The sequence below is a fragment of the Nothoprocta perdicaria genome, unplaced genomic scaffold (assembly GCF_003342845.1).
Source record: "Nothoprocta perdicaria isolate Ctin4 unplaced genomic scaffold, notPer1 scaffold_51, whole genome shotgun sequence".
Classification (NCBI taxonomy): Eukaryota; Metazoa; Chordata; class Aves; order Tinamiformes; family Tinamidae; genus Nothoprocta; species Nothoprocta perdicaria.
The window spans coordinates 283,895-298,634 of NW_020455766.1; the positions used below are offsets into that span (position 1 = coordinate 283,895).

General features: G+C 49.6%; 1 protein-coding gene across 1 annotated transcript in view; it reads left to right on the forward strand.

The window, feature by feature from the left end:
* Positions 1–14,553, forward strand: part of CAPN2 (calpain 2) — a gene marked incomplete at its 5' end in the record, with an annotated part of 17,503 nt that extends 2,950 nt beyond the window's left edge. Inside the window, 18 exons of the mRNA XM_026048056.1 lie at positions 1,579–1,697; positions 2,040–2,173; positions 2,308–2,476; positions 3,281–3,364; positions 4,020–4,105; positions 4,626–4,700; positions 4,928–5,088; positions 5,533–5,714; positions 7,191–7,402; positions 8,739–8,775; positions 9,605–9,670; positions 10,194–10,251; positions 11,087–11,151; positions 12,160–12,228; positions 12,665–12,743; positions 12,854–12,970; positions 13,505–13,563; positions 14,280–14,553. Coding sequence (XP_025903841.1) covers positions 1,579–1,697; positions 2,040–2,173; positions 2,308–2,476; positions 3,281–3,364; positions 4,020–4,105; positions 4,626–4,700; positions 4,928–5,088; positions 5,533–5,714; positions 7,191–7,402; positions 8,739–8,775; positions 9,605–9,670; positions 10,194–10,251; positions 11,087–11,151; positions 12,160–12,228; positions 12,665–12,743; positions 12,854–12,970; positions 13,505–13,563; positions 14,280–14,303 — 1,796 coding nt within the window. The remainder of the gene's footprint in view (positions 1–1,578; positions 1,698–2,039; positions 2,174–2,307; positions 2,477–3,280; positions 3,365–4,019; positions 4,106–4,625; positions 4,701–4,927; positions 5,089–5,532; positions 5,715–7,190; positions 7,403–8,738; positions 8,776–9,604; positions 9,671–10,193; positions 10,252–11,086; positions 11,152–12,159; positions 12,229–12,664; positions 12,744–12,853; positions 12,971–13,504; positions 13,564–14,279) is intronic.
* Positions 14,554–14,740: the final 187 nt, after the last annotated feature.

A 14,740-nucleotide genomic window follows, 5' to 3' on the forward strand; every position in this document is an offset into this window, starting at 1 on the left:
GAAAAAGAAAAAGAAAAAGAAAAAGAAAAAGAAAAAGAAAAAGAAAAAGAAAAAGAAAAAGAAAAAGAAAAAGAAAAAGAACTCTACTTTCTATTAATATAAATAAGTAGCCAGATGTAAGGCTGAAGGGAGGGCTTTGTGTTCATTTCTTCCCCTCTAGGTTATGGAATAGTAAAAGCACCTTGGGTATGAAAAATTCTTGTGAGATTCCAGATCTCCTGCCTTTCTAGAGGTGTGCAAAGGGCCACGGCACAAACGTCACCCCATGGGCTGCAAAAGGGATGGGGAACCTGGAGGGAGCTGCAAGTTGCTAACGTTCTGCCCAGCGCCGACCGTGGGGAGCACGCCAGGCTCAAACCCAGTGCCACGAGAGCAGCGCTTGAGCTCGTGCTCCCCGAGACCTTCTTAGAGCCTCCCCTTGAAGCCAAACTTTTCCTTTGCGAGATTTTCCCCTTTCCCCCTAGGGAGGCAGCGGTGATAGAGGGCCCATGGATTTGCTGGCCTCTGGCTCATGTTCCTTGAAACACRCCCTGCAGGATTATTCCGAGCATCAGCCCCCTGCGAGAAAGGAAAAGGCTGACATATAAATTCCTGCCTTTACAGGGCAAGGCTGTTGGTGACAAGGAGCCTCGACACACAGTGTCTTGCTATGGGGTGTGGGAGGCTGGGGATCAGCTCTAATCTCTAGTCGCCTTATGTGTCACAGGAGGTACGTGTCTGAGCAGAAAGCTAATCATRCTGCTAAAATAACATCAGTTTCTTTTAATAATTACCAAAAACACAGGTAATGTTTGTRTAGCTGCAGTCTCCTTTCCCTGTGCTTTGTAACAGACGATGTGGAAAAATACAAGCCAGGCAGCTCGTCCTGAGGTGTTGAGACACACAGACTTGCATGTGGGCTGAGCCCCACCAAGGCAGCAGAGGTGTGTGGGGCTGGGGAACAGAGCCTGCCTTCAGGCCTCTCCTCGTGCCGGGCCAGTGCCACAGACTGGATGTTTGACTAGCTCAGGAGGCCCCTGGCTGGTGCCTTCGGAGAAACAGAATCAAAGGAGCTCTTATTTGGTAGGAGTTTTGCRAGAAAACTTTGAGAGCTGGTCCCTAGGACAACCTCTGCACTGCAAGTCAGTAAGCACTTATGAAACATGGAGAAAGGAAAACACTCTGTGYGTGTCAAAATATTGGTGCTGTGAGAGGAAACTGCACATCTGGAGTTCCTGCATGTGTCCATAGGTCCTGCTCTTTGCCTTTTCCCCCCATGCTGTTTCCTAACCTGTAGGTACTTAATTCAATATTAATTTTTCTTTCAGATAGTGGAAGCATGGGTGATAACTGTACTGACTGGTCATAGAAAGCCCATTTCCCCCTCCCCTTTTGGWCAAATAGTTGTGCACATGCACCTGATCTGCCTTAGAAGGGACACTGATGAGAGGGATCATCTTCTGAAATAGCTGAGATGATGCATTTCTGAGAAGTGAGCACTCACCTTAGAAGTTTTGACCATCAATATACAAGTAATAATGCATAATCCCTATGGTCTCCAAAACCATTAGTGTTTTCTGGTGCACATCTTTTCTACAGGAGACTGTTGGCTCTTAGCAGCGATCGCATCTCTCACCCTCAATGAAGAAATTCTTGCCCGCGTCGTTCCCAAAGATCAGAGCTTCCAGGAAAATTATGCCGGCATCTTCCACTTCCAGGTATGTGGAGGAGTGGCTCTTGCCTTTCCCCTGAGTGTTGTTAGCCCGGGATCTACRTCTGGCAAGTCAGACCTACATGGGTGGCATGTTTTGAGGGGAAACAAAGAGCCAGGTGGCATAAAATGGAGTAGTACAAGAAGGGGAATGGGGGTGGAAGGAAAAGCACCTGCTAAGAGAAATGCCAGGAGCAGAGGCTTTCTTTGTGATCCTTCCTCCATCGGCAGATCCGACTGACAACAGGGATTTCCGTACAGTGCAGGCTAAGCTGCAGCTCGCAGCTTGTCCCCGTGAGCTGGGCACATGCCAAGGGTCTGTCCTGAGGCGTTCCCGCTCTCCTTGCAGTTCTGGCAGTACGGGGAGTGGGTGGACGTTGTGGTGGACGACCGGCTGCCCACCAAGAACGGCGAGCTGCTCTTCGTGCACTCGGCRGAGGGCAGCGAGTTCTGGAGCGCCCTGCTGGAGAAGGCCTATGCCAAGTAAGCCTGGGAGAGGGCTGCCTTCTTCCCTGCCCGTCTCCTCGTGCCTGTGCTTCCCACAGCATCTGCAGCCAGAGGAGAGGGCATGAGGGAAACTGATGGCTCTGTGTGTGTGTGTGTCCCCTTTTGTGCAGGCTGAATGGCTCCTATGAGGCCCTTTCTGGGGGCACCACCACTGAAGGCTTTGAGGACTTCACTGGCGGGATTGCAGAATGGTATGAGCTGCAGAAGGCACCACCCAACCTCTTCAGAATCATTCAGAAGGCTCTCCAGAAAGGCTCTCTCCTCGGCTGCTCTATTGACGTGAGTTAGTCCGGCCTGTTGCTGGATACTGTGACCTTGATGTCAGGTACCCCCAGGCAGGGAGAGCGACCTGGTGCTTTGCTCSGGTGCTTTGCAGCACACAGGATTTTCCCCCATCTGCTTTTGTCTTGTGAAGATCAGGTCTCTGCTCTGCCTCCTGAGTGGAAATTTTGACCCAAGAGAGTAACAGAGGCATGTGCTCCTTTGGGGGCTATGTCCAAGAAGAGGCTGAATCCCCAACTTCAGCAGTTGACGTGTAAACACCCAATGCCTTTTTTTCTTATTTGTTTTGCCTTCCTCAAAACCTGAATTTTTTGCTGTTTCATAAGTGATAAAAAACTTCAAGGAATTCACTAGGGATCCTGATTTACATCTTTGCTCTAAGTGCAGCCTGAAGCTTGGCAGTAAGGTGGCACAGGCTATACGTTTTTTGGAAAGCAAGCTGCCACTAATGGCTTTTGCTGTGATACTCCCTGTACTCCCAGCAGAGATTAGATCTTAGCTACACTCAAAGGGAAAGTAAATTCTGAGACATTTTTACGAGAATTCCATTCAAAATACACACCCAAATATTTCCTCCCACCTTTAAAGTCAAATCAGGGTTAGAAGAGAAGGAAGCTTCACATGGGGAAAAGCATTTTGAGGAGGGTGGAATATGTTTGAGCTCATGACTTGGTGGCGTTTCCTAGGCCGGTCTCTCCCCTCGGGATGCCTTGGGCGCCCTCGGCAGCCGCGTGGGGAGCCCCGCGAGGCGCCCGGGCTCGCGGCGGCCGCTCRCGCTGAGGCCTCTCTCGGCACTTCCAGATTTCCAGCGCGGCCGAGACGGAGGCCGTCACTTCCCAGAAGCTGGTCAAGGGACACGCGTACTCGGTGACAGGCGCGGAAGAGGTGAGCGCTGCGCTGCGGGGCACACGCAGCAGGCCCGGCCGGGGGGACGGCCGCGCGGCGCCCTCCGAGCCGCCCTCTGCTCCCCAGCCCGCTCTTTCTCAAAGAATCCCCTTTTCTGTCCCCTCCTCCTGGGGGCAGTGATTTAGCGTGTGGGTCTCAGCCCTGGGCGAACACACGTGTCACTTGTGCCCTCTGCTGGCGTCGAGGCCCTGGAGGGGCCTGCGCGTTCGGTCCGCACAGCCCTCGAGCGTGTCTGGGCGGCGGGTTCTGCCTTTTCGGAGGTTGTTCCTCACGGGCTGTTGGAAGGGTTGGGTGCCTTGGTGGGGCTTTGCATGGGGGGGGTGTGGGGCAACGGGGTCGGCCTCTCTGCGCTGGGGCCTTCACAGCGGCCTCTGCGTCTGGTCTTGAGGTGCGGGCGCTGCTCGTGCCCCACGGACGCCTCCTGAGGGGTTGTTTTTGGGTGGTATTTTTGCCAGGGGGCTTCCTTGCATTTTCTATTGTGCATGGATTTTTTGCAGGGGTGTGGCATGAAAAGGCATGGGAGCCTGGCCTGTCTCTAGGTTTTCTTTCCTCGTTTTGGCCCAGATGAGCGAGCGGGGGTTTGTGTTTGTATACGGAGCCCCTGGGTAACTCACACCCCCTTCTCACCCATCAGGTGAACTTCAGAGGCAGCCTGCAAAAGCTCATCCGAATCCGCAATCCTTGGGGGGAAGTGGAGTGGACTGGGAAGTGGAACGACAAGTGAGTCGATGGTTTGCGTGTGGCCAGCAGGTACATTCCACGAGGTGCGGGTGGGTTCCTGCCGTGCTCCATGTGCTCCTGGCCTCAAATTCCTGTTCAGGTCGCATCTGGGTGTGTTCTGTGCACACTGCTCGTGTGGTGGTGCTCGGAGCTGTTCAAGTCACACCAGCACCACCATCTCCTGTGTAGGCTTCACAGTGTCCCTCACACAGAAACCTGCCCTTGTGTCGGGTGCGGTGATTCAGCTGGTGGTCACTACCAGGCCTTCCTTTTTCCAAAACAAAAAGACTCTCCTTCTGATGCTGATCTTGGGTATTTGAAATACAAAGCATTGAATATCCCACCTCCCTCCATCTTAATGATGCTTTGGTGGTTCGAAGACTGTGGAGCTGCTACCAGCTAGGTGTTGTGGAACACTGCAGTCACGTACAACAGCCAGAAGACGAAATCCCGGTGCCAGAACAGCTCCATCAGGATTCACCTTCTGCTGTTATGTGGCTAATGTGGGTTTGTGTTTCAGCTGCCCCAACTGGAATGGCGTTGACCCTGCGGTGCGGGAGCAGCTGACCAGGAGACATGAAGATGGGGAATTTTGGTAAGAAGCCCTGGGTTTCCACCTGATCTGAAGGAACTGGCCTCTCCTTCTCTTTTTTTTTTTTTCACATGAAGTACCTTCTCCCATCAGACTCTTAAAGATGAAAGATCTGATTTCAAAAAAAAAAAAAAAACCTTTAAACCCACACAGTTAGAGAAGGAAGAGAGAAAAGATGGTTTTATAAAGGAACCGTAAGTGGATGTTTTCTGTGGCACTGCTTCCCACAGGATGGCTTTCAATGACTTTCTGAGACATTACTCCCGCCTGGAGATCTGCAATTTGACTCCAGACACCCTGACAAGTGACAAGTACAAGAAGTGGAGTCTGATGAAGCTGGATGGGAACTGGAGGCGAGGAGCCACTGCAGGGGGTTGCAGGAATTATCCAGGTAAGAACATGCTGCTGCTACAGTCCGTGTGGAAATCCTTATTCCAACTGCGTTACCTTAGAAACGTGGGGTTGCACACCTGCACCCAGAATCTCTTGGGTCAGAATTGCCTGACTTTGGGAGCCCTGTCCCTTCCACAGTATCAGCACAAACTTGGTATCTTTGCACTCACTTATTTGGAGTGCCCTATCCAGGAGGATATTCACCTGGGATATCTGGGACTGATGTCCAGAAATACAAGTGCTTTGTAAATGTTGCTCCCYGATAGAGGGTTTAGGTGTAGTTGGTAAGATGGAGGCTGGACATGGTGATAGTTTTCCCTTCTCATACATCAGTTTGGAAGTCAGAGCTGCAGCTGTCCTAGCTGGTGGATTCACGTCAGGGATGTGGTTTGCTCTCAAAGGCGGCTCTGAACAATTTGTGCAAATCCACTTCTCTCCCCAGACACTTTCTGGATGAATCCGCAGTACTTAATCAAGCTGGAGGAAGAAGACGGGGATCCTGATGATCCTGAGAAGGGCTGCACGTTCCTTATCGGCCTCATTCAGAAGCACCGCAGGAAGCAGAGGAAGATGGGAGAGGACATGCACACTATTGGCTTTGCGATCTATGAGGCAAGTAGGGCAGTACGTGTACCCAAGGGGGAAAGGGAAGGAAAGGAGAGCCCACCCTGCAAAGGGGGCGGTGCAGTTCCTAGCTGCTTCCCTGCTCTGCAGCCTAGCAGGAGAAGAAGCCTGGAGGCCTGGACAGAGGTATCCCTGTGGTGCTCTGCACAGTCCTCTGCAAGAGCAGACTTTCCACTAAAACTCAGCAGAGTTGAGCTGGCCACACACTGCAGCAAGGAGAATTCCACTTAGATGTTTAGAAAAATGTCCTCCACCAAGATAGGCAAGCACAGGAACGGGTGCCCAGGGAGGGGAGGGAATGTTGTTCTTGGAGATACTCAAAGCCAGGCTGGGGAAGGTCTGGAGCAATCTCATCTGGCTCTGATACTGGCCTTCATATTAACCAGTATGTGGAAGGAGCCTCTAAAAAGAGCAGTGAGAAGAAATAGCCCTAGGACAACTAACAAGTAACTATCCCTTTTTCCTTGCAGGTGCCGCCTGAGGTATGTGGTGTGGATTGGTGTTGGAGGTGCAGAGTTGGGGATGGAGGGCTTGGGGGAAGAAGCTGTTGAGAGGATGCTGCTTCACTCACTGCACAAACTGACTGCACAGAGTCCAAAGTTARAGGCTGCTTCTATCTGGAAGTGGCTCTGGGCTCCTGATTGATTTTCATGGTAAGAGCTGTCTGTAGTGCAGGAATTTGCCAAAGCTGCTCTGTCGCTGCTGCTCTCCCAGCCCAGACCTGTACCTCCTCCCACAGAGCACGGCTGCCTTTCTTTCAGGCTTGCATGAAGTTTGTGTTTGCCATACAACTATATTCCACATAGGGGTTTATTTTCATTTCCTTGCGCGTTTYTTCTCTTGCCATAGTGATTCAGAAAGCTGGTTGATATAAAAAAGAAAATCAAATACAGTCCTTTGACATTTTTCCACTAAAAGTGGAATTCTTTATTGCACTGTTGCAATAGGCCTGACAAGTTTTGCATTCTTCAAAGCTTGGGAAGGCTACAAGGGGAGGTTTCTAGGCAGAGCATGTTGCTTCTAGAGCTGAGATGTCTGACCTTGACAAACCCCATGGAAGATGTTACACTCCAAATACACTTTTATGAAGTGTAATGCTTGTTTTATCCTTAGAGGACTGCAGAACTGAACTCACTCCCTCAAGGCACTCYGCTTTCATAGGCATGGGATGCCAGAGATGCCCTGGTGCCACCAGCTCTTGAGAGTACAGAAATATTGTAAACATTGCAAAACTTTAGYTTTAAAGCTAAAGGAGTTTTTAAAGAAAGATGGTTGGTGATAAGTTTGCCAAATGCCTTCACAAACTGATGATCTGTAAAGCTACTGTGACGTGACAGACCTTGTTCTGTTTTTCCTTTTGAAACAAACGTCTTTCTTTCCAGACTTTAACTAGTGATAATTCCTATTACATTCACCATTCCTCAATGCAAATACATGCAAATTGTGGGGATCTTTTGTTTCTCTGCTTTCCATAAGTTTTCCGGGCAGACGAACGTTCATCTGAGCAAAAACTTCTTCCTGACCAACAAAGCGAGAGAGAAGTCGAACACCTTCATCAACCTCCGGGAAGTGCTGAACCGGTTCAAGCTCCCCCCGGGCCAGTACATCATTGTGCCCTCTACCTTTGAGCCCCACAAGAACGGGGACTTCTGTCTGCGAGTCTTCTCCGAAAAAAACGCAGATTCCAAGTAGGTGCCTGTTCTGTAGCTGCAGAGCTGCATGTGGGCACTCTATATGCAGCCTGTATGGTGTGATTTGGTTGGCAGCCAGCAGTGCAACGGGGGCCACCAGTGTGTTCACTGATGGGATCACTTTGATCCCAGGTCTGGACTCTGCTGCCCTCGGATGGCTGGAGAGGGTCGTGTCCTCCTGGCATGGGGATGAACACTAGGACCAGAGGGACCTCTCTGCAAGCGCAGTCTGAACCCGTGGGCTCCTCAAGGGAAGGGGTTTTGTCACTTCKGGTTTGTCCCCAGACAGTCTGGCTTTACTGTGTCCTGCCTCAGTGTTAAACACACTTGGAATTGCCGGCAGCCTGACAGAAGGCCACAGGATCTGTCCAAAGGGGAGAAGTGTCCTTCGCTCCAGTGACTGTGCATTCAAGGAAYAGAGGGATTGAGAGTTTGTGAGGGTATTTTATGGCTAATGCCACTTGCTTGCCTCAGTGTCAGCCTGGAAATGGAAGCAATAGAAAAACTGTTTCTCTGTGTGCAACAGAGGGAAGTTGGGGTGAGCACAGCAAGAAGGAATGTTTTATTGTGCTCTCCTCSCTGGCTGGGCAGGCATTGCTAGCAGGATTCACAGCACAGCACAGGAAGCCCCAGAGGATGGCAGTAGAGGAGATGCTCAATGTGTTTTCTGATGTCTGTGAACACATTAATCAGACAAATGATCTCACTCTTTTGGAATAATGCTGGAAAAATTCAAGGTTCTTGTTCAGCTAAATGGTATCTTTGATAAAATCAGAAAGGGTTTTAGTGGAACTGGATGAAAACATGCTGCTGGCCATGAAGCCATAAGGGAAGTTCAGATGTGTTGCAGCTTAATGAGGCAGGCTGGGCTCTTGGGAAGAGGTTTTCCCCTTGGATCTGCCAAATCCATATCAGCAAGCAAAAGCCCTTCTGCTCCGCAGTCATCTTTCCTAACACATTTTCTTTAATTTTAGAAAAAGGGGTCGGCGGTTGCATGAAGGCTCATTGAGTTCTTGCTGAGGGCATCCCCAGCTCCCCGGGAAGGTGCCAGCTCCTCCCCTCCATGGGGTGTGTGCCCAGGGACACGGGAGCTGCGCCGGGTGTCCGTGTGCGTCCCCGAGCGCAGCGTGCCAGGGCCTGCAAAGGCGGCGGCCGGCGCGGTGCCCTTCCCGCCTGTGCTGCCTCCTCCAGCAGCTCCTGCCTTTGAACGCTCTCCTACCACTACCACTGCTACCAGAGTTTGAGGTGTTCCTCTTTAACTTTAAGCAAGGGCATCAGAAAAGTGACTTTTTCTGTGTTTTTAATATCAGTCTTTTCATTTTTTTTCCCCTAGGGTTATAGATGATGAAATTGAAGCCACTTTTGAAGAGGTATATCTTAAGTTAAATATTGTAAAATGAGATTAATTTTGTTGTTGATAGGTAGGGTTGGATTATCCTGTGCCATGCACAAGCAGAGTGGGGTAGTATTGTTTCTATAAACATTATCAAGAACTTTTGGAAACAGATCTTTGGATATCCACACTTGAATGTGCAGCAAGGACCGTGGAGACACGGCAGGCAGAATTGCTGCGAGTGACCTTAGGCTTTTCAGGTACGAGGTCGGTCACTGGCTGCAGAATAACTGAAGCCAAAGGAAATTCCCTTTGCTCCTCGGCCCGAGATCCCAGCAGCCTGTGGCCTCAGGATTCCTGTAGCTGGGTGTGTTTTGCAGTGTTGTCTCCACGAGTTAAGTGGTGACTCCCCGTGTTTTCAGTCTTGTCAAAGTTGAGAATCTCACCTCCTAGTGCAGCGTGTTACACGTCTATCACTTTGTGTGGTATTTGCAAGGTGAGAACTTACATTTTGCTCATTTTTCTGAGTGCAGGCAGCTGGTTCAGCAGCAGTAGCAGCAGTGAAGTTCTAGGTTCAGTTGGTTTTTTTTAGGGGGGGATAAAATACCTAATTTGATATTTAATTTTTCTTTTTTTTCTTTAAAGTAAAAGCCATTAGGAAAAAAAAACTAATTTCTTGCAGTGTTTGTAACATCAGCATTTTTAGGAGCCCTGAAAATAAAGTTGGTTATAATCAAAGCAAAATTACTGTGTACCTTCAACATTGCAGTTTAAATTGCATTGCTTTAGTAGAGCAAGGATATGCAGTAAATACATCTCTGACAGGAAAATTCCAGCTTTCAGTCTCCTGCATTTCTCTTTTGCAGACGGAGATCAGTGAAGACGACATTGAGCCCAGCTTTAAGAAACTCTTTGGGCAGCTAGCAGGAACTGTGAGTACTTTTTGTTCTATCWTGTTGGTAGAGGGGATGTGAGATGGGATAAGGGGCTCCCTTTCGCAGTGCCCGCTTCGATTCCTGGGCCGAATCACGCACGTGTAGGTGACAGTGCAGGCAGCAGCTCTGCCCTKACCCGCCTGCTCCTAGCGTGGACTTCTCGGTGCCCTGGGCAGCAACCTGCAGCCTCGCYGGACTGCGGAGCTGGCTGCGGCCGCCGCAGGGCGTCCCGGAGGCAGCGGGGTCGGAGTGCGCTCGCGGAGCCCGCACACAGCGGCCTCCCTTCCCTCGCTTTCTGAGGCTGGTCCCATCCAGACTGTGCAGCTGGGTCCYCCGGGAGGCCTGGCAGACAGTGCAGGACCTGCACCCTGTGCTGTGTGACACTGCATTGGCAGGAGCTCCCAGTGGATCGCACTCCCTGCACTTGGCAAACTCACCCCAAGGCATCCAGAGGCTGCTCAGGAGATGCTGTCTGCATCCCCACTTACCAACTTTGCTTTTGTTTTCCCCTTTTCCCCAGGATGCAGAGATCTCCGCCTTCGAACTGCGCAGTATCTTGAATAAAATCATGGCCAAACGTAAGTCCCTGCCCAGCTGTGCCTGGGTTGGCTGTGGCGAGTTACAGCGGGGAACAGCGTGCCGGCCTCTGCTGCAGACCTGCAGCTCAGCCTCTCTGCTGCAGACCTGCAGCTCAGCCTCTCTGCTGCAGACCTGAAGCTTGGCCTCTGTGGGGCCTCTGCCCCACTTGTCAGGGGCTGCAGAAACCCGGGGCCCTGCCTGAGCTGAAGGGGGGTCTTCCAGGATGTCCCTCTCGTGCAAAACAAGAACCATCTCACAACCATTTGCAGGGAGCCCTGCGGGTTTTGCTCGTGTCCTCCCAGCTGAAGCTCTGTTCGCCCTTGTTAGGGGTAACCACTGCCTGTGCTCGGCCAGTTGGGAAGGACCAGGGGTTGTCTCTTGCCTCAGCAGGGGCCACTGTGCAATGCAGAGTTGTTTCTTCTCTGGCAATTGAGGGAAATTGTAGGATTTTCTACCTGCAGTTGTACGTGTGCCCATCCCCATGGTGCGCAGGTCTCCTGCATGAGGTACTTGCTGGCTCGCAAAGGCTTTAGGTGACACGAGCAATTCCTGTCCCCTGCTGCTTACTGCACTGTGACAGAGGAGCAGCACAAGGCCTGTTCTCAAAGGAAGATTCCACCTAGACACTGAATAGTTGAGTGAATAGCAGGGATATTGCAAACAAGCTTTTACCTTATATAATAGCAAAAAACACTCCGAGAAGAAATTATTTCACTTGCTGTAAAGTCACTGCAGATGTAGAAACAAATGAGGGCTGCCACGTGCGCGCTGCGCTTGCAGAGTTCCCGTGCTCCGGCACCCAGCAGCAATCCTGCCTGTGCTCTTCCTTCACAGGCCAGGATATTAAGTCGGACGGCTTCAGCATTGAGACGTGCAAAATAATGGTGGATCTCCTGGAYGTATCCTTCACGGCTGCTCCGAGGCAACGTCCTCCTGCGGTGCTGAAGCGGCCGAGCTGCGGCCTTTGGGCAGGTCCCCGCCGCGGGGGTGACTCCCGGGCCTCCCCGGTGCACCCAGGGCAGCTCTCGCTGTTGCTGCTGCCCGGGGCAGCCGCAAGGGTCTGTCCTCAGGGGGCATCAACTGCTCTGGAGTCTCCCTTGCTGCTCCACTTCTGGTTTAGCTGGTGACAGTGACGACGGTGCTGGGGAAGGGCAGCAGACGGCCCTGGCACAGGGACTTCGAACACGCACATCTGGGTGCTCCCGCCCGCTCTGCTTTTATCTTTTCTTTTTCCTCCTGTTCTGCAATGATTAGTTTTAAAGCTGTGAGGACTTTGAAAATACGGCAGCCAGGCAGCAGGAGGCCAGGCAGCGCGCTGGGGCCTTGGAGCTGCTGCTCTGCAGAAGAAGGGCGAAAGCGTGGGACGAGCGATGCGAGTCTAAGAATAGTTGTGCTCAGTTGGTCCGGGAAGTGGGGGTGGAATTGCACAGTCAGAAAGGGGAGAAACTACCAAAACAARATGAACCTCTGCTGTAATTTGCTGTAAAAGGTGGCAGGGCCCCCACAGCAGTTCTGGGGAGAGAGGAAATGACAGGGTTCTTGTGTTGCTTCAAAAACTTGGAAGTGGGTAGTTAAATAGCAGGCCTGCTGGTGGTTCAGGCCTGCTTAGCCCGTGCTCCTCAAGCTGCCCTGAGCCACCTCTGCAGCACAGAATGGCATTGTCTCTGCTCTTGTGTGTGCGTGGTAAAGGGGTAAAGCCACAGAGAAGCAGAAAACTTGGAGAAATGGTGTTTAAATGAACCAGCCAGCTGTATCCTGTAGAACAGCTGCGTGCCCAACAGGCTTTGCTGATGACTTGCATCCCATATCCAATACTGCATCCAATACTGCCTGTCTATCCAAACCTAGCAGCGGAGGTAGGAGGGGAAACACTCTTCCTTCCTTGAGTTTGCCTTGACTCCACCAAGAACGATGGGAGCGGGAAGCTGGGGCTGAAGGAATTCCACACACTCTGGACAAAGATTCAGAAATACCAGGTGAGGCATAACCTCTTCAAGAGAAAATTGACCTTAAAGCTGGTTGTGGACTGATCTGCTTCATACAATATACAGCTGCTGGAGGGTAGAGGTGTCAGTGTCTATATGCAGCACCTTTGTATACACTGCATTTTATTCAGCATGGGAAGGCTCAATAAGGATCTCTTTTATGCTGAGAGARAAAGGGGCCTGTATCCAACCTGGCTGCTTCATTAAAAGATTTGAGTGTTTCTAAACCTGCTTTTAGATATTGGGGATCTGAATTTTAGATGTCAGGCATGCATGTGTACAGGCCTCCTGCCAAGTATTTTGRGCACTAAGCAAAGCTCTGGCTGTGATTTAAAATATTGGATTTCTGACTGAAGCAAAAACTCAGCTGAAGCTGGCTGRGGCTCGGCGTTATTGACCCCTTTGATTTGATTTTTGTGTTGTGCAGAAAATTTACAGAGAAATTGATGTGGATCGATCTGGTACCATGAACTCATATGAGATGAGGAGAGCACTGGAAACAGCAGGTTTTTATCTTGTTCTCTTTTTATAATTTTATCAGTTCCAGACTGACAGATTTAGGGATTTTTTTGGTGTCTTCTATGTATTTGTTTGCCTCCGTGGTGTTTTCTTTTAGGGTTCAAGCTGAGCTGCCAGTTGCATCAAGTGATCGTGGCTCGCTTTGCGGACGAGGAGCTCATCATCGACTTCGATAACTTTGTCCGGTGCCTCATTCGGCTCGAAACGTTGTTCAGTGAGTACCCGCTGCAGCCGGGCGCCCGCTGGGGCTGCTCCTTGGCAAATCCAGGCTCGTTTGAGTGGGAAACTCTGTCCTGGCACCAACATCGGTGCAGCCTGTCTGCACCCTGCTCCGCAAATCGGCCTCTGATGGCTGCAGCACAGCCAGATTCTTTCATGCCAAAACTGTTGAGTTAAAAAAAACTATATATTTTTTCTCCTAATGGTTTGAGAAATATTTTAGTATTGCAGATGGGCCCGTTGAAGAACACAAACTCCCTTTGTACAAGTAGTACAATGTACAAGTAGTTCTTGTACATTAGCACAGTTAAAATGCTTCTCTTATATGTGGAGATATATATATATATATATATATATATATATATTTCCCCCCAATGTTTCCAGTTGTTCCATTCTGGCTTGGGTTGTAGACCATTTTCATAAACTTAGAATCTGGGAGCAAACTCTTTCTTTGATCTGAAGCACAGGAGCCTGTCTCTCTAGTTGGTTCCTGCATTCAGCTACATCTGTGTTTTGTCTCCTACCACAGAAATGTTCAGAAAACTGGATACGGAGAAAACTGGAGAAATAGAGTTGAACCTTGTCACTGTAAGTGGATTTAGAGCTAAATCTCTGTTCTCTGAGGGTGGTGGGGCAACAACAGGGACTGTCCYCCTGCAGTCTTAGGGATGGCTGTGTGTGAGTTCACACAGGGTAGGGCTTTAGCTACCTTGTGTACTACATGCAGCTTGAAGGTCACCCTTTTTGAAAAAACAAAACACACAACAAAAACTACATCACACAGTACTCTCTAGCAAGCTCAGTAAGTTACTTTAACCAGAAATCTCTCATCATTTGCTGGTTGAATCCTGTGTAGGCCAGGCCTCTTCCCCACTTTTGGGCAAGGGCAGAAGATAAAATTTAAGGGAGAARTGTCTACTCAGTATTGACTCAGAAGGCCACCAAGTGTGCCCTCTGGAAACACCTATGCTAAAAGGGAACTAATAACCTATATGTGCTTTTTCTTTTTTTTTTTTCTCCTCCCTACTTCACCTGTTACATAAATGTAAGTTATTTCCTTCAGGACATAATGGAGGAACAGGCAGCTCATTCCAAAGTTCACAAAGTGCATTTGTGGCCTCAACTTAAATGACACATATGGTTAAATAGTTCAGGAAATATCACTCAAAATTACTTTTTCTAAGAATACTTAAGACTTTCCTCCATGCTAGAAATAGGCATGTACATAGTTGCAACAGGTATTTTTGCTAAACTTAACCTTGACTCATTTTTTTCTTTTTCCTGTGTCTTTCTGTCATATATAGTGGCTGTGCTTTACTGTCATTTGAAGCCCTGACAGCAGCTGAGGACATCTCAGAAAGATCAAGATCATGTAGGGATAATCATGCCATATATATATCAGGAAAAAAAAATAGCGCATGTGCCTTAAATTATGAATGGGAACTTCTCACAGTTAAGGAAGCAGAGTTCCAGTTCAGCAATGGAAGCTGCTGCAGCCTCATTTCACACTTAGGACAGTCTTTATCTACTATTATAGATCATCTGTCCAAAAGCTTTAATAACTTAGTAACTTTTGAAATGTAACTCRGTAACTTTTGAAAATACTGCTTTGCTAATACCTTCATATTTATTATATGTTACTTGACTTCTGGAAAAAAATACTTTTAAACTGACAGAGTGGGTCAGTAAGTGCTTTGTGAATAACAGCGCCGTTGCCTGTTCTGCTTGTGCATCTGTCACCAGAGGAGGGATGTCCTGGGGCACT